This window comes from Malurus melanocephalus, unplaced genomic scaffold, assembly GCF_030028575.1.
Source record: "Malurus melanocephalus ecotype Western Australia unplaced genomic scaffold, MMel_1.1 scaffold_116, whole genome shotgun sequence".
Lineage (NCBI taxonomy): Eukaryota > Metazoa > Chordata > Aves > Passeriformes > Maluridae > Malurus > Malurus melanocephalus.
The window spans coordinates 1,545,808-1,564,943 of record NW_026623348.1 but is presented as its reverse complement, the minus strand read 5'-3'; the positions used below and the strand labels follow the sequence as shown (position 1 = coordinate 1,564,943).

At 36.7% G+C, this 19,136-nt stretch overlaps 1 protein-coding gene across 1 annotated transcript in view; it reads right to left on the bottom strand.

The window, feature by feature from the left end:
- GALK2 (galactokinase 2) overlaps positions 1–19,136 on the bottom strand; it is a 43,401-nt gene that overhangs the window by 11,163 nt on the left and 13,102 nt on the right. The window contains exons 6-8 of the mRNA XM_057369905.1: positions 10,946–11,044; positions 8,093–8,245; positions 3,039–3,249 (exon numbers count right to left, since the gene is read on the bottom strand). Coding sequence (XP_057225888.1) covers positions 3,039–3,249; positions 8,093–8,245; positions 10,946–11,044 — 463 coding nt within the window. The remainder of the gene's footprint in view (positions 1–3,038; positions 3,250–8,092; positions 8,246–10,945; positions 11,045–19,136) is intronic.

The following is a 19,136-nucleotide window of genomic DNA, read 5'->3' as shown; positions in this document are numbered from 1 at the left end:
TGGATTTGGTGACACATTTAGCAGACACCTGTTTTGAGATTATGATAACTACTGGTTTAAAGTGAGTTTTCCTTCAGAGGAATGATGGCTTTAACAAGGCTTTTGCAACTAACCTAGACTATTCAGTGCCTGTGCCTAACCTGTGGTACATCCCAAAAGCCTCCATCCTCCAGGTATGGGATCTGCCCGGAGCAGCCATATCTCTGTTTCTGTGGAAGGCAAYGTTATGTCCCAAAATTTCTCCATGACATGGATCAGGGTGAGGCTGAATGAGGCACCCAGACCCTCAAGATGAAAATTCTCTTAGGTATATCAGTGTGGATGTGTAACTTCTGTTCATTGCAGGGCATCTACAGAGAGAGCTTCTGTACTCCAGAGCCACCTGACAGGACACCCAAAACCCCTTCACCTACACCCATGGGAGCAGGGAATGTGGAAACTGCTCTGAGATCACCATCAATGCCCATGAAAGGCTATGCAAACACCACTCATGGAATTTGCAGCACAGATTTAGAATTCTCTTTCCAGGGGACAAAGGAATTAAACAGACAAATCCATATAGCAAATGGATGCCTGTTCCTCCCATGACAATTTCATTCTCTGTTTAAATGTCAGAATTAGATTAAAATTTTATACATGAAAAGGAAAAATGGGTTTAAAAAATACCTCATTTAAGAAGAATGGAATTAAAGGAATACGCTGTTTTACAGAAGAATATCCTTTTGTGGTGAAGCTTATAAATACTTAATGTCCCACAATCACCACACACTACATGTTCTGTGAAGTACTCAACTCCAAGCCAAAATTATGGCACAGTGCACCTTAGAAAGTAATAAATATTATTTTTCTAGAGATGTTTAGAAGCCACAAGTGCAATCCATGTGTAAACATTTGCAASGGAGCTTTAAACTTGAGATTTTGAATTGGCCAAGGAACAACTGCAAGAAGTTTAGAGAGGCTTTATACACCATCTGTACTTCTCCAAATGTGGGGAACGAAGAGAACTGCAGAAATCTTTGAATATTTGTTCTATAAAAGGGATGCAGAGCTGCTGTGTGCTTCCAGACCKGGCCTGGGACTTGACCAAAGCTGGTCCATACCATGTTCCTTTGAGATGTGGAGTTTTTAACTGGTTATCCCTACATTCTGATAAAACTTTATGTAAGTATATAGTACTGTCACTGGAGGACTAAAGATGGGGATGTTGGACTTAAGGYTAAACTACTATGTACAGAGCACTTTTASTTTCTTAAACATRAGACACAATGMCAGTACAAAACAGTATTTGTCACGATCCCTGGGCACGAAGAGATTCCCGAAATGCTATGGTTTGTTCTTCATGTTGAACAAAGAAATTCAACCATGCTCTGAAATTTTCTGCAGAGGTTACTTATTTGACAGTATGTTTTCTCTCTCTCTCACATAAAGAAGCCAAGCACTGTCATTAAAATAGAGTGGCAAAGCAGAGAGAAAGTAAGAAAAATATTTTCTTCAAAGAGCCCCTGGTGTTCTAAAGCCAACATAATGCATAATTTGTATAGTGTATAACAAATCCAGCAGATTTAGAYTCTTTCTGTGTCTGTCTGGTTTCTTCTGCATAAATTTTACAAAAATCTGTTATTTAATTTTATATTGTACATGCAAAGAGGCTTTCAGCATAACCCTTTTTAATTTATCTTATCAAATGAAATCACGGTCATGGAAGTTTAAGAGATTCTGTTCAGCAAACATCTGAAAATGGTATTCAGAGCTACAGTATAAAATTTCCTTTGAGTTTTTTCTATAGCTTTTGTGTCTAAATTTTTCATCCAGACTTTGTTTTTTGGAAAAATAATCCAGATAACCTGTATAAACAAGTTAGTTCTGCRGAACTGTAGAATTTTATTTTATAAACCAGGTATAAGGAGTATAAACATCTGTAAGTTAATAGTCTTGCACTGCTTCATGAAGGAGAGTACAGAGACAGTGTRAGAGAATTACAGCCTTGCAGTTTCCCATTAAAATGCTGCATATTGCAGGTACATTGTTCATATATTCCTCATGTACAGACAGAACAAAGTTATCAAAAACTCTGTCTATGGAGATAAAGAGCTGGCTTAAGATATTTCATTCCATCCTGGAATCCTCTGGCAGTGTAATTAGATAGTGTCTCATACTCTGATACCACTGGGTATCTGCAAAACAGGTTAAAGATTCAGGATCTGGTCCTTGGTCAATATGTAAAATTTACAATCGCTCCAGATGGAWGGATTATTTAAGTAAGTGTCAGTATAAATAGGTATGTTAGGGATCTATATAAATCAAATGTATACATTCCTGAAAGCAATCTTGGGCAGGATTGGCAAGGACGTAATTTGGCTCCGAAAGAGTMCAGGTATTAAGGCTACAGAATGGAAACAAGGAAGAAGGATTCTATGTGGTTCTTACAGAAAGATTCTGATCTCAAYTGGAAACCTGTTATGAAAGCAAACAAATTATTTTATAAATTCTCTAGTATGTGGTATTATTAGCAACCTTACTATATGCATCCAGCATACATTTCATATGTGACAACGCTCATAACAGTATGATGTAATCCTAAACAATAATACATGGGAAATACTTTAGATAGTAAATTGTTCATCTCCACCAACATTTTCCTAAAAGAAATATTAACAGTGACAGAAATTTTTTTTCTAAGGAGAGATCAACGTGACTTGCTGCCCAGTGCATGTTTTAGGAAGTGGTCATGTRTTTATCAGATCATGTATAAAAACAGGAACATAAGCCTAACTATACTGGTCTTGAACACTAATTAAGTGATCTGCTATCTGCATCATTTTAGAAACAGTWCAATCAAAATCAAAGTTTTGCTCTATTTCAAGTTACAAGTTAGAATGAAAATATTAATTGATAATGGTATCACTTCTTTCACTTCCCAGCCAAGATTCCAGCCAAGTGTTCTGGCAAGACTTCCACTTGCACTACTTAATAATGCATAAACTTTTTATATAATACAAACATTGTACAGTAAACCCCACCATTTCATATATGCTCACCATCTTGCATGTTTTGACTAAGGATCTGAGAGCGGAGCTCCTCCAGGCTAATTCCCAGGCATTTACAAATTTCCTCTGTGCTGTAAGGCTCAGGATGTAATACCTCCTCGACAATGGTCAGCATTTCCTCTAGGCTAACTCCTAGCTTCGTTTGCACATCAYGGAGTCTCAACATTTTTTTCCAGTCCAAGCCTTTTGACTTTGAGAGAAGCTAAAATTTAAAAAAAAAAAGAAAACAGAAAATATTGTGCTTTCCTGTTTAAAACTATTCGTTATCTGTAAGTTTTTTTCTTTTCTCTTTTCACTTCTTAATTGGCAACCATCAGAACCTACTTTCTATCAATACAGAGCAGTCAATTGTATTTATTATAAAAGGTCTGTGAATGACAGCTATTCTTCCCTCAAATCAGACACTGTCTGTAAAAGCCCTATTATTTGTGTGATATCAAATCAGTGATTTCTCCTCTTCCATGGACTTTGTTATTTCAAGTTCTTACTAACCTTTTACAATCCCATCTGGACAACTGTTCATACAAGTGCTATGATGCTGTAACACAAAAAGTCCTTAAAAAGTCTATTTCCATACTATCAATATTGGCTCTACATTGAAAACTCAGTTTGGCATTTCCAATACGCTTCTAGAATTTTCTGATGAACATTTGAGGTTGTCATAAAAACCTTTTCTCGTAATAATCTTGAAAATATGAAGCTGGTCACAAGATTTGCGGGGAGAATAACAATAAGCTTTCTCAATCTCTAGAGTTTTGAGTAAATTTTAGGTACCTTCTTTTAATATCAAATTTAAARGAACTTTTGAGCCTTTACAGGAACATTACAATGTTGGTAAGAATCTGTTCCATTCCTACATGGTTSCTGTGCTATTAATCAGTTATAGATGGATCTGCTTTCCCCACTCTTGGCAATGATATCCTGCTTTGTGTATCTCTGTGATGTTTTGGCAATTGACAGTYGTTACTTCAACACACCAGAATCCTGAAAGGCAGTATGTCCAACAGGCTTTTCTCTGGGAGGTTGAGATATRTGTTGATGCTCCCATGTGTCCAATGAAAGTGGTAAAGAAGCTTTCCTCATAGGATGAAATRTATTGCTTATGAATTACAGAAGAATAGTTAGTGGTCATTGACATACCAACTGTAATTTCAACAGATTACAAAGTAAAACAGAGATTAGCAGGTACACACCAATGTAATTTTACTGTGTTCATAGGCATGTGGTGTATTTCCATTTAAACTGAGTTTAAAACTTCTAGATCAAGCTGTGTGTTTGTTAAGAGTTGAAACCAGTGCACCAAATTGAGAGAATGAAATCCTTTTACTGTACAAATCAGCGTTCAAACCTCTCATCAACAAGCACTGGTTTTGACTGAGATTGGTTTGAAATAATTTATGTCTTGATTCAGCAAARCCATTTAATTTCCTGAGTTAAAAAAGTCATGGGATTTACATACATGTCTGAAAACTATTTGCTTTGTTGTGTGCAAAGTTAGAGCATGAAAYCTAAGCAGACGATCCACTGCCCAACTATCTGGTGTAGATTCTCTCTCCTCCAACAGTGCTTCTGCAGGGGCTCTTCCCGTTTTGCCTTACTGCAGTACCTAAAAATTAACTACTTTTGGTGCCATCTAGTGACTTGCTGAGATTTATGTGAGGCTCAGCAGAGCAAACCAAACAAAATCCTAATCATATAACTCTRCTGCCATTCAAAACACAATTTTATATGTTCATTGGTAAAGAAAAAAGCAGAACTGTTTAGTGCCTAATGCAGAAATCAGGGTGAGATAATTTTTTTTATAGAAGACTGGTTAAGTCACTTCCGGCCTCCTTTTCAAWGGCTCTGAGTACCTAGAACTCCACTGCCTTTATGTAATTGTATTTTAGCTTAYTTACTGATAAGTTAGAATAAAAATTACTGCTTCATTTTAAATATATTGTGTGYTGGTGCATATTTATGACCAGTTTTTAGATCTGCTTCAAGGTGCTAAATGAATGGAAATTATTTTCCTCATGCTTTAATCCCAATATTCCRCATCCCCTGGACTTTATTACCAGAAGTTAAACAAAACTTAGAATTTATAAACAATAATATTCTATAAGGCAATGAAAATTTTTCTACTTCCTTTTCAAATAAATTACCCCCTGCAGAAGTATGCCACATGCATTGTCACATCTGTTCCCATTTCTGTACTTCAAGGGAGATGCTGTATTTCAGGCGAGCCAACTACACTGGGGTTTTACAGGTCAAAYGTTCCAAATGGAAAATGACCCTGCTGGGCCAGTGGGCATGGCTTTGCTGGAAAGGCCTATCCTGCTTATAGCAAAGTTTTGATTCTAACAGCACTGGGGAAAATATTTTGGGCAAACAGAAATGGGTTTTGAAAACAGACTAGCTGCTGCAGCTTAAATTGTAATGTACATGGAACAGAAATGGGGGGAAAAAATCCCATCTCTTTAATGTTAATAAAGTAATCCCAATACTGCTCCCAGAGTAGGATATTTTCTTGATGATCTCTGATTAGATGGATTAAAGATRTGGACATCATGCAGCTGGCCCTTAACTGCCAGGATATAGCTCTGTGGGCTTTATTGTTCTTTATTGTTCAACATAGGCACMCTGGAGAACTGTAACTAACTGAGAGGAAAACATACTTGGTAAATGATGGGACAAATATAAAACAAAGTCTGACTAGGAGTGGGTCCAGGAATACTTCTATATCAGCATCACTTTCTTACACACTGCATTTCCATAGTGCCATCTGGGCATCTTTGTCCATGTAGCAGCCATGAGCTGCTCATGGTTCTGCACTGCTGGCCCCACAGCACACTGACGGTGAACAGGGAGAGCAGCATCCCCAGTGCCCACGTCCTTACACCGGGTGGGAGCTGGGAATGATCAGGGACAAATCAATTTCCTTTGGAGTTGTGAGTGCTCTGCAGAACATAAGCATCTTTAAACACACTGTAATAGAGTGCAGGAGAGCACTCCAAGGCTGCTACAAGAATAGAGAAAGGGAAAGAAATAAAGCAAAAGAATGACTCTGTAGAGGGAAGGAAAAGGAACAGAATCTAAGAAAGATAATTTTGTCAGGRTGATCAAGAGCTCACTTGCCATAGGACAGACTGATATCAAAATGTTCTACACTAATGCCAGTAGGAATATGTTTTGTTGGCATCTTTACTTACACAGAGCTTTCTGCAAGCAGTATGAAATTCTAGAATTACCTAAAGCAGAAAAGGGAAAAAAGCCTATCATAAGGCACTTACAATAAGAATTTCTTTTAAAGCATTATTGCAAAGCCCAGCTTGTTAGTTCATAGTTCCATTAGCTWAATGGTGCTTAAAAGACTTCCCTGTTTCCACTTACATACCTGCCCTCCTTCACCCCACTGTGACCTCTTCCTAAAGACAGTCTTTTCCTGGCTCAATGTATTTTTATAGTGTGTGCAGATTTCCATCTGGGTAGCATATGTTTAAAAACAGGCAGGTGTATGTTGTTAGTCTCCTTACAATCAAGCATCTGCAAAAAGTACATTTTTAGAGATTGCATCATAGCTGACAGGAATGTAAAAAAAAAAGTTTCCTTCCAGCCTCTTCAGTTTACTGCACAGAACGAAATATTCAAAGCTATTTGGAAAACTGTTATTCAATTCACAAAGTCTGGTTTATGGAACAATAACTTCAAAAGTTCTCACTCATTARTACACTCATTGTACAATGCCTTTTTGAATAGATAATCTGTGAAGGCACTCTATTCCTTATTTTCAAAAAAAAAGGAATTTCCAAAAGAAGCTCTTTGTGAAAAACATGTATTTTTGTCAATTAGCAATCCTAAATTAGAGATTTATCAGTTATAACAGAACTARCAAATAGACAGGTCCTTATCTTTGTTTTCTTAATGGCATAATTCTTATTAACTTCAGTGACAACAGCTTTAACTGTGGTCATTTGTTTTATCATCTCTTACRTACAACTGAAATCAACAATTTCTTTTATACTTGAGTTTAAAGCTCATTTAAAAAGAAGTTCAGCTTCCCTCCTCAAAAAATATCTCAACACATTATTTTATAATACATTTTGTCAGTGTCTGATCATCTCTTCAACTATTTTTTTAGCACTAACTAAAACTTACAGAAAATTATCTTTTTAATAGAATAATGATGCCAACAGAAGTTCAAAGTACTTCGAATATTGATCAGATACTGGTCAAATGCTCTGCAGCAAGGAGTTCCATGCTGCATTTTTCAAAGCTTTCTTCTGGATTTTGTGACCCATATTCTGTTCTTTCACACAGCACCCTATGTTGAGTATAATGGCAGTGAATCTTTATGCTTACTCCTCATTTACTCTTATTAAAGAAAAATGTACTGTGCTCCCAGAGAAACCTCAAATTAAACCCTGCATCTACATATTCCTGAATGTACAAAATGCAGAATTAAAGCACAACTTAAATTTCCCCTGTTCAATGTCCACACATTTTAGAGATAATTTCAAGCTGTAAACTGGCAGGACAACCTAAATGCTGGGGTTTGATTCAGGCCKGTTTTTAAACTTTACACTGACATACATGCTGCTATTCAGCATTTCTAATATTACTTCCAGGCCTCCAACTAATAGCTTGGATGTTCTCTAAATCCTAGAAAATACACATCTATTGCCATATATACATATAAACATGTGGCCATACTGGTTGCTTTCCATTATTTGTCATTATTCAGCTTTAATTAGAAACAGTGTATCTTACTAATTGGGAATATTTTTTTTTCTGAAAAATAGACTTATTTCTTCCACCAAAATATAATACAAAATAAATTTAATAGAACTAATTCACATGATCTTCTATATAAGGACACAGTCCTTGCACTTCCATTCAGCTCAGCAGGAATTCTATTCCTGCAGTTGGAAGTGTCTGCTCCTGGAAAGAAAAATTATACTCAGAGTAGCACCTAGCCAGGTGTAAAAACACAATTGGTAAGAAGTGGAAAAAAGCACATATTTAGATGAAGGTTTCATTAGAGTTTGACATAAGCCATGTGTTACCTTTGTAGCCAGCCGACACTCCATTACCCTAATATTGTAATGAGAAGTTGCTGCTTTATTCATTTCAACACAACTGTTAGCAATAACAAACGTTGCTCCACTTGGAAGTCTAACATCAGTTGCCCTCAGTGGACTGAACTCTATCAACTTGGCCTATTGAAAGAAAAATGAATGGTTARTTTTAATTTACTACTAGCTAACAGTGCACTTAGTTCTATAAATCAAATGCAAATTTGAGTGTTTTTTCTCTTGAAAATCCAGGGATGGTTAAGGAAAGAAAACTGACATGAAACAGCAAGAAAAGAGGTTTAACCTCATTGGTCAAGTTACACATACATTTCAAACCTTTCCCTGTAGCTGGATTTTAAAATGTTTCCATTAAGTCTTTGGGTTTTTTCAGCTTTTCACAGAACCCCACCCAACCTATTTTTCTTGCCTGTTTAAGGCAACAGTTTTACTTTGATCTACAGAGGAGTACCAGGCCTGGCTGAAGCTAATGTGCATGCCACTAGAAACAAGGGGCTTCACATTCCCTGCCCCTTCATCAATGTCCATCTCCCCCTCACTCTTCTGATTTTGCACTACAGCAAGATTAGTTCACWGAGGTACAGTATAGTACCAACATTTTAGGACTGATTTGAGACAATGATCATGGTACATATATGCAGTCAAACAAAGAAATTCAATAAAACTGTATAAAAGGATGTAGTTACTGTTTCCTAATTTCTGACATAAGAGACTGCCTTCCCTTGCACATGCTTACACAAGCTGCCTAAGATGGTCCCAACATTTGTGACCTTTTCATGGAATAAGTTAGGCATCCATTAATTAAATAATTCAGGATGTAATGTAATCAAGAGATTAAATTCACATCTGGTTTTTCACTGGGATAAGTTGTAAATCATGTGCCCTGCTTTGGCTTGACTATAACAGTGCAAGCAGGGACGTCTTACTGGTTTTGGCATTGTTCACCCCCAGAGAGTTCCTTGAGCAGCTAGAGTGCTAAATAAACAATGACAAATCTGCTTGTACATTATGTACAGCATGTGTGTTACTCCCTGTCACTGAGATTCTGGACCCCATCACAGAATTATTATCAGGACAGACTTGCTTACATTTAAATATACCCTTTAAGATGTGCTACATTAGACCAAAATGCACCACTAAGCTGGTGTAGTGTCCTGATTCTGACAGTAGCCATAAATGGCTATTTAGGGGGAATATAAAAATAGARCATAAATAAAGCAATCTTTTGTATCTTGGGGTATATTTTTCCAGATTCCATAAGCAAAGATTACAATGGTTATACTTACACTGGAAGAAATATCTGACCATTATGYTGAATAGCTACRAATAGGTTAATACTCTATTAGTGTATCCACAAAGGTCTTTTCTGAATCCTTCTAAAACTTCTGCCTTCCACAATGTACGGTATTTCTCAATTTAACAATGAATGTTTTGGAAAAAAAAAATCAACTTCCTTGTTTGTTTTTTACAAGCTGCTTGCTAATGTCATTGTGTTTCTATTAGTTCTTCAGTTATGAAAAACATTCAATTCTCCATTTACCTTCTCTTTACTTGTTTAGGGAATTTACCAAGCTTCAAAGTAACACCCTCAAAGATTCTTGTTTTCCAAGCTAAATGTTTTAAATTATTCAGTCAGTTCTCATATTAAAAAAAAAMCAGCTTTGATAAACCTAAGTGTCCTTTACTTTACTATTCTTGGTTTTTTAAGATGGGAGGCTAGAGCTGCATTCAGCTGCAAGTACACTGAAGCAAGGATATTTTCTGGTTTGTTCGCAATTTCTTTTCTCATCTTTTTTAACACTGTCTTTTTGCTGCCATCACTGTATGGAAAAGCTTCCATTTACATGATCATCTCTGCTATGGCAGGAAAATATAATGCTTACTTCTTTCATTGTCCATGTATCTGTTTTTACTACTAACAATATAATCATGAAGGAAAGGTGTAGAGTAGGTGAAGGTAATGCGAAATTCAAAATACATGCGAATCATAATGGCATTAAATATTTGTTGTACTTCTAGGAAATAGTTTTTTTTCTGTGTAATCTCATCCAAGATATGTCATTAAGAAACAAAAGCTGTAGAAATGTAATGTAATCATATGGAAAGTAAAGGCTGTCATGAACCACTACATTAATTCCAACAAAAGTATTTTGACAGGTCTGAGGTTTAACAGTTGCAGTCCTGTGCACCTTCTGGGACACTGGATGAACCTCWCTGTAAATTCTGCAAGCACTCATGCATAACTTGGCAGGTCCCGTTTATCACAGCTAGTTCACCTTCTGTCACCACATTTAAGACTACTAAATGCTTTCTACATCAAAATCCAGCCACAGAATTGTTTGGAATTAGCAAAACTGGTGAAAAAAAAGTCTCCATTGTCTTTGTAACTGAACCTGGCAAAACTTCCTAGAACTGTTTGGTTATAAGAAGTTTCAAGAAAGCATTTTTGTAATAATTATCCCATTTGCACTGAATACAAGGCATGCTGACCATTCAGATTTCATTATATGGGRAACATTCTAAGTTTAGCATGAATTAGCCAAACAGTGTGGAACCTGGAGCTCTTCTAGAGTACATATTTTCCCACATCTTATCCTTCTTACTTGCTAGTTCTCATTTTCCTCATCTTATTCATTCAAACTTGTCATACTCAATTGTACCCAGGTTTATTAATTTAATTTCTGATTCATTTGTATACCARTGGTGCTTATACTGCTTACTAAGGTATTCCAGTTTCTTGTCTTTCTGCTAGATACCTATGAAGGTATTTTTTACTTGTGTAAGTTAATATTACATTGTTAGCTTAGATTACAAYGATCCACATACAGTGCCTTCTTCTGCTAGAAAAGAGATCGACTGGTCCATTCCTCCACCTTCGGTGCCAATATAGCRTTCACTCTTTGTGCAAATTTCTGCGAGTTCCACCTGAAAAGATATTAACATRTGAACCTTCAGCTAAGGTTAAGGGTGACACTTTTATTCTGTTTACATATTAATTAGTGAGAAAACAAAGGAAATAATGACAGAGTTCTGAAACCATTATCTCTCACACATCAAAGAGCGTAAGCAAGTATCAACCAGGATACCACATGGCCCCTTTTCCTTTTTCTTCTGAAGCAAAAAAGAACCAAYGACTCAGCCTCCAGAGGACTCACTATAGTCAAATGCTTTTCAGAGTATCCTTCAGACACTTAACTCTTGTTCACTTCAAACCCTTCCATCCCAATAGCCAATATTTTGTTGATTTAATCAGTTGAATCCATCTACATGTGAATCTCAGTAGCTCACACAAAAACGGCAAATTATTACTCCATATTGTTTTCATGTACTGATTTTCATGTACATAATGAGAAATTACTYCAAAACTGTTTCTCACTCTAGATAYTCAATTCAGTGATGCTTTTCATTTCTTGAGATACTGTAGTCTGTTTATCTGAACTAATTTGTAACTATATGTGATGTGCATTCCTTTCTGATATTTTAGGCATATCTTTGTGCATTCTAATACCTGCAGGTCAAAGGATACTATGGGAGAGTGGAATATCACTGTCATAACTGTCAAAATAATAATTAACAGTAATGCTTTCAGCTATCAGGCTAAGTCAAAACAAAACACAAGAGAGGCCTTGGAGAATGGTCAAAGAACACAGACTAGTCAAAAAGAAGTGGGTCACCTGTTATGTCCCCTACCAGTTTGTTTTTCTAAGCACAGGGTAGCCCCAGGGAAGATGGGAAAAGAACTTTGGAAAAGCCACAGGCCATTTTCCATTCTGGTGGCAAAGTCAGATTCAGATTCCACACTAAGGATGTAGCATTACAGGACTGARATCAGCTAACCAGCGAGACAGGGACATTAGCCAGCACACAGCTGTAAAAGGCAGCAGACAGAGGCAGTAAATCACGATGCTGRGAGAGGTATGTGCAGGGTGCCTGCCTGCTTGCTCACTCAAGTTCTGTAATGGCCCCACTGACAAARCTGCAAAATTGGTGCTTACATGAATGTAATCAGGCTGAACTGTTTGCAAAKTCACTAACAACCAATTTACTCAGCTCACGATGCAGTTATGGCTAATAAGCCTTAGGCTGATAAGCAGAAGTTATCAAAAGAACATTAGCAAAGTAACTCTAAAACTATGAAGAATGGATCTCTTTGAATCAAACATGGTAAATGACCTCTTACTAGAAAAAGACCATTAATGAGAGAACATCAAAAGTACAATCAGCAAAAATACTCTCCTTTTGGGCACTGCTTTTCCTTTGTGTGTTTTAAAGGTGAACTGAAATGATGTTTCTTTTCTTTTTCTTGAGAAAGAATAGAAACTTATTGCATTTTGGTGCTCTTTCTTTTTAAAAAGAACTATCTCCCAGGTTAACAAAAATTAGATTTTCCTCCTTGTCCCACCATTTTCATTTCCAGTTTGAACCTCAGACCTCTTCAATCCTGTCAATGAAAGTTTGACATCTAGTTACCATATCTACTTGCTCCACTATAAGCTGAAAATAATTCTGAGTGAAATGCTAATGAATGTAAGGATGTTTTTTTCTCATTTAATGCTAAAATACTCAGCAACACCTCCACAGAAAATAACAAACCTCCACACACAGCAGTCTCTAGATGCTCACTCCTTTCTWCTTATAAGGCATACCTATTTCAAAACAACTGTGGCTGGGATGTGGGAATGCCCGTGTGTTTTGGCCAGTTCTGCTGAACCTGTCTTTCACCCCTCTGAGAACACAGCAATGCTACATCCCTAAYTTTTGTTGCCACTGGCAGGAGCTTTCAGATTAGAGCCTATGAGTATTACTAACTGCATGAGAAGACCATGGCAGCCGTCAAGCAGGAGCTGTGGCTGTGCAAACCTGGCCTGAAGTAGAACTCCTGAGGTACTCACAATGTATATTCCATTCTTGGGCACAGCTGCCTGAGGTATTACTTCATCTGTAACTGCCAGATAAAGCTTGGCAAAGTCAGAAATAAGCATTTCACTCTTCACTTAGTCTGGCTGTATCTCTGTGTCCACATACACATCAGCTACCACTTGATTGCTTAATTTGTTTAGACTTTATGAGCCTGAGATKATTAAATAAATATCAGGAGAAGTCTTGCAGAGGAGGAATGTTAACAATTAGGACAGTGGCACTCCCRTGTCCCTTTACAAGTTCTGGTGAACTTGCCTGGTGGAGCGCTGGTCCTTGCTTGGTCTCAGCTCTCCAGCTGTCCAGCTGCGTATGCTGGGCGAGCAGCGCTGCTSCCGCTTGAGCAACTTCTGTTTTGAAACTTAGAAAGGATTGGCAGGACCACCAAGTAGTAACTGGCAAGGGTTGCAAAGAACCCTCTCCACAAGACAGCCCAAGGCATCCCTGAAATATTATTTGGTTTCTAATTTAAACAGGCCCTTGCTGACACAGGCTGGCCTTCTAATACTAGGATGAGAAGCATGTGAATGGAGAGGAAATTGTCATCTGTATAGAGAGCAGTTTCTACTTACTATTGAGACAAATGGGCAAATGTTTGCCTTTTTGCAAAAATGAGTGAAAGGGCAAAGTTTCATTGGAAACTAATGCTAAGACTAAACTGGAGAGCCCTGTGTACATATTTGATACTTGGARAAGTATGGTCATATGACTGAAACCATGAACTGAATTGCAGGAGGTCTGGGCTCAATTTTGAGCTCCACATTAAATTTATTGTRAGTCAGGGAAAGTCTCTTTAATTCATCATGGCTTAATTTCCTCAGTAAAATGTGGAGTATCTTCCCCCTCTAATTAGTAATTGCTACTTGGGATTCTCACATGATGATGCTATAAATATGTGTGACTTCATTACTAGAAAGTTAAAAAACCCACATTTTACTACACAAGTTCTTAGAGTTTAGGCTTCCATGGAAAATATCTCTAAGGAMAAAGGCGTGTGAGAACCATTTAGTAAAAGGAAATAACTTTTGCCTATCTCAGAGWAATGCCTTGTTCCCATTCAACTTGCAACACTCAGAAGCTCTTTAGGGCAGGGACTGTTTGAATCATCTGCTATTTATATCTTTCCAGTGTGTGTATGACCTGTAAAAATACAGAACTTCTTGGATCCCAGATTTCACCGYACAATTCAGAACATCTCAAATGTCTGTCTGAACAATACCTAGGCACAGAATGCCTTCCTTCTGGATGCACTGCAGCTCCTGCAGAGAAGTAACTCAGAGCATTCTCACAGCCACATTTAGGGGGACTGCACCCCAGGCTCCACCACAGCATCACCTGTCAGGCTGGAAGTCAGAGGGGGCCTAATACTCCATAGCAGACTTCAAGATACAATTTTTATGGGTATAAAATAAAAAAAWTTAGCTCTGTTGTGTTCTGCAGAAGTCCTAGAACAGGCTGTCTCACTGAACTCATGCATAATTTTAACAAGTTTAACATGTAGATCGCCCAGGAACTAGGACTTCTACACCTTGTCAGGTGAAGAWTGTGTCCTTTTGTTGATTATTGATGTGTACTGGACTAGCTTTATTTCATACCTCCGGGCTCTAAACTATTGAGGGGCAACAAATGWTTCCTATCCACTCCATCAATTATACTCATCATTTGATGGATCTCTGTCACTTCCTCCTTTAAGTGATTTGTTCCAAAGAGTCCTAACATACTTTTATGATGGTCATTCTGTACTTYTAATTGTCCATGTGGCTTTTTCCTGAATCTTTTTCAGTTTAACTGTCTTGGTTGGTAAGAAAGGAGAAAGGCAGACTTACAGCTTTTCTTAGACACTTTAGAGAAAACTTCACTGTATCATTTGCAATTTTAGTGTGATAAATGAGCGACATAAAATGTGTGTTAATTAGTGTTGACACAAGCAAATTGTAATGCAGCCTCAAGCCATTCAGCACTACTATTCCACTTTTTTCCCTGAGGTTACTGTCTGGACACCARAGTCATCAGGAGAGATTTTGTGACCACGTCTGCCCTTCCTGTGCAAAGTCCCTTTCTTCAAACCTGCTTTAGCAATGACGTGGCTGCACCAAACTGTTCCCTTCTGCTGACTGTAGCGAGATCAGTAAGTGGGGTAGTTAGGATGGATGGACACTGAGAATACCTGAAGTGATTGTAGCAATGCCCGCTCTGTTCAGCCTCTGAACACGGGCACGGGATGAGTGTAATGTGACAGCAGCAGTAGCTGGTGGGTGAGTTAAACCTTGAAGTCTCCCTGGTGATCTGTCAAGAAACACTAAATATTGCAGCTTTTGCATGCCAGACCAAATATCATCCATGCAAATGCTACTTTTATAGCTGTTGGCAAGTACACATGCCAGGCTGGCTGTGCTTCCATGGGAGATGTTTAGAATCAATGAGTTTCATGATACATTAGCATCAGATTTTTGTTGTTTATCCAACAAAAAAGATACAACACAAGAAATTAGAATATCCATAATTAAAACAATACAAAGCCACATCACTAGGAATAGAATCTCAGTGCACTCAATTCACAAAGGAACAATTAAGCATTAAAAGTTTGATGTAAATTAATTACCTAAGGAAGCCACTCTCAGGTGTTAGACAATGTTAGCTGAAGCTCTAGGAAAAATCTAAAACTAACGGTTTTCAAAACGAATTTTTTTTTGACTGTTCCTTTTGCAAAGCTTAATGCTAAAGCCTGTCCAGAATATATCCTACTGCAGAAGGTAACACCAGTTTGTTTAGGAGGCAACTGGCCCCCTGTGCAGATGTACATTAGCTTTTGATCTAAGACTCTACTAACCAACTCTGCTTTTTGTTTGAGACAATTTAAGGTTCTCCCTGATAAGGAGCAAGTCAATCTTGGGTTACAAAGAAAGAAATTACTACCACTTAAATCCGTCTTATCTTTGAGTCACAAGATTTCCTACCCAGCATGCAGTAAATCTAATCTGGGAAATCGTATCAGTGGAGATATAATTTAGTCTGACAAAGAAAGGTTGTGATTTTTTATTATTAGTTGCCTTATGTGTGGTTACCCTAGATGGAGAGATTTCTTGTAATAAGAACTCATCAGGAGCTCTGCATCATGTTACCTGGTTTGAATTTTTAATGGAAAAAGTGAGTTTTCAGTAAAATGATACTTTTCACTAATATGTGCTTTTCTCTAATTGTTTATGTTTCAATATGAAACACCTCAAATTCAGGTTTAGATTTACAAGAGTGTTTTTGGTCTTTCAACCTGAAAGACCAAAGAATAGACAAATACAGCTTACTTGATTCTCTGTTRCCCCTCAGTTTATTTTCTATCAGTTTGATGTTATGAAGGCCTAAATGTAGAAAGGTACTTAGACATCCTAGGAATAATGAAAGTGAACAGATKATCACTTACCTATAAAAAAATCCTAAAAATAGAAATCTAAAGAATTATCTGAGTGAGAACARATAAGGTAGTTTCACCTTTAACAGTCCTCCTGCTCGCAAAGAGGCCAAGGGCCAACTGCTCTGATTTTCATTCATGCAATAATGGGTCTGGACAACATGTAAACTGTGACAGAATTTGTCCCTATATAACTGTCAGTGTTAATATGTTCCAAACCAGTGATCAATCCCTTTCAATCTCACATAGCCCTTTAAAGAAGWAAACTTATGTAAGAGTAAACCCCTTAAAAGAGTAAGACAATTAGTGAGTAGGAGACAGGCAAATATTTGTTAGTAAAACAGAATTAGTGTTGCTTAGTATTTTTTTGGAACAGCTCACCCTACATTACACAGAAACTTGATATATACAAATCCAGAATGACAGCAGCCAAAATAAAGCAATCTTCTCCATAAAATGATAGTATTAAATTACATCTGCCTCAGTGGTTTAATGTAGTTCATTTTGACTAAAGTAAAGTATGCTAGATTTTCTATATAATACAGTGCAGTAGTAATGGTAACTAATCTTTAAAATAAAAAAAAATAGTTTTCTTCCTGTTTTAAATTTTATAGTTCATGAATGGAAGCTCCATGGAGAAAATATATTTTTAATATAAGTTATTTTTAGCACTGTCATTTTCAGGGCTCCAGAATTCTCTTCAGCRTGCAAATTTAAGTAACTGGAGTATTTAAATATCTATTCAGTCAAAAGTCCTGTGTGTACATTTACTCCCTCTGTGGAAATACAGTAATGTCTTCCCAATGAACATTCCTTAACATTTCAGCAAGTTTAATCTGAAAAGTCAGACTCAGTCTGCTGCTTTCTTTTGTAACAAATAATGTTGGTAATTTAATGGCAAATGTAATGTAGATTTTCCATTAAATTCTACAGAATATGGTTTACAATACACAAGACTGAAAATGAAGAAGAAACATTTATAGATAAAGWTAAGTATTTTGCAGTAAGAGGGAAACATTCTCTATCAACATTCTCCAATATAAGGCATATTTAAACTCTAGTTAGACTCATATTTTTTTCCAATCTGTGCACATTTTATATATATGTATATCAGTATGAAAATAACTTCTGAAATATAAGGCACTATGTTTCATTTAGTTAGGTATAAAATGATGCCCAAATTTTTGAGGTTATTTTTACCACCAGAAATGCCTTTATTTATACTATCTGGTTTTRACTAGGAGTAGGTTGCTGAAAGTTACCATCTGCTTCCAGTTTGCACATAAAATCCCAATTAGCTGAATTTCATATACATTTTGCAAGGTAATTATGCTTACTTTTTTCCAAAATGGGAAAATATTTGTCAGATAGTATCTGGATGTCCTCATAAGCACAGCAATCTTAGCTTGACTTCGTCTGCCCGCTAACATGCTCAAATAGAAGGTTATCAATTTGGTTGATGAGAGATTATGGCCTTTGATTACCACTGCTCCAAAGTGCTCCATTTCCCCTTGATTACAAACACACATAGTCAAGTTTAACAAGAACCCTGTTTTTTGAATTCCACAGGGAGGAAGGAACTTCAGCATTTCTCCATATTAATAATACTTTAAAATAAAACATCTATGTGCCATTTTTGTGTCAACAATTTGGTTTCTCATATAAATAACCTGAGCATGCATCTATCAAAGATTTTTGATAGATCAATAAAATAAATTATAAAAATAAAATTCTAAAAAGAAAAGAAAATAGATTACAAAATCCTAAGGAGTATTCTCAGCAATAGTTATTAATTTCATCACACTATCAATATGGATACTCACAGGTTTTCTTCCCAGATGRCTGGGGATTAGGAGTGGCAAAGGGTTCAACTCAAGCACCTTCTTTATTATACAGAGGCTTCAGRAACAAAGTAGAAAGAATTGCAGTTGGCCTATCTACTCTCCCACKGAAACCAGTGACATTAGAAAGTACAGTAACTTTTTAAATACTATTTTAAAATGTTTAATATCCACACTCAAATTCATCTGAGCCATAATTTGGGAAAATTGAAGCCAATGGACACTGTGCCATTGCAGATTAGATTCAGGTCCTTTATTTACTCTGACTTAGCTTTTTCTTAGTCTAGATAAAACCAAATATAATTCCACGTCCTATGCCCTACATTTCACATTAAATTAGATAAACCCTATTCATTTTTCCCCAATAAGTATGTGCACAGCTACCCAGTCTTGAGTAACAGAAAAAATGTTAGGTGACTGAACAGACCTTAATTTCACAAGATCTACCATTTGGACAGCAACACTATCATCACATCTTTCAAGTCAATTTAGTCATTCAAAGTCCTAAGTGATTTTCTGTACTCATTAATTCCTACCACGAAACACAAAGCTGTGACAGTTTAGAGCATTGTTATGTTTCCTTTACAAAAAGTATCTTCTCCTGATGAAAAGTTATACAAAAGATTGATTTTGTTAACAGTGAAATAAAAATCACTTTAAAATCAAGAACTACTAATACTGAACACTGCTGCTGTTTGAGTGATGCCAACACAGCCTTAGACTGGTATCCTGTTTGGAGGAGAAAAATGGATTCTTTTTAAAGAYTGGATTCTACATTTTCCATCTTGTCGTTTGAATGCTATTGCACTGTTGTTTGAATTGCTGCAACTGGTTAGCACTGCACATCTGGCTG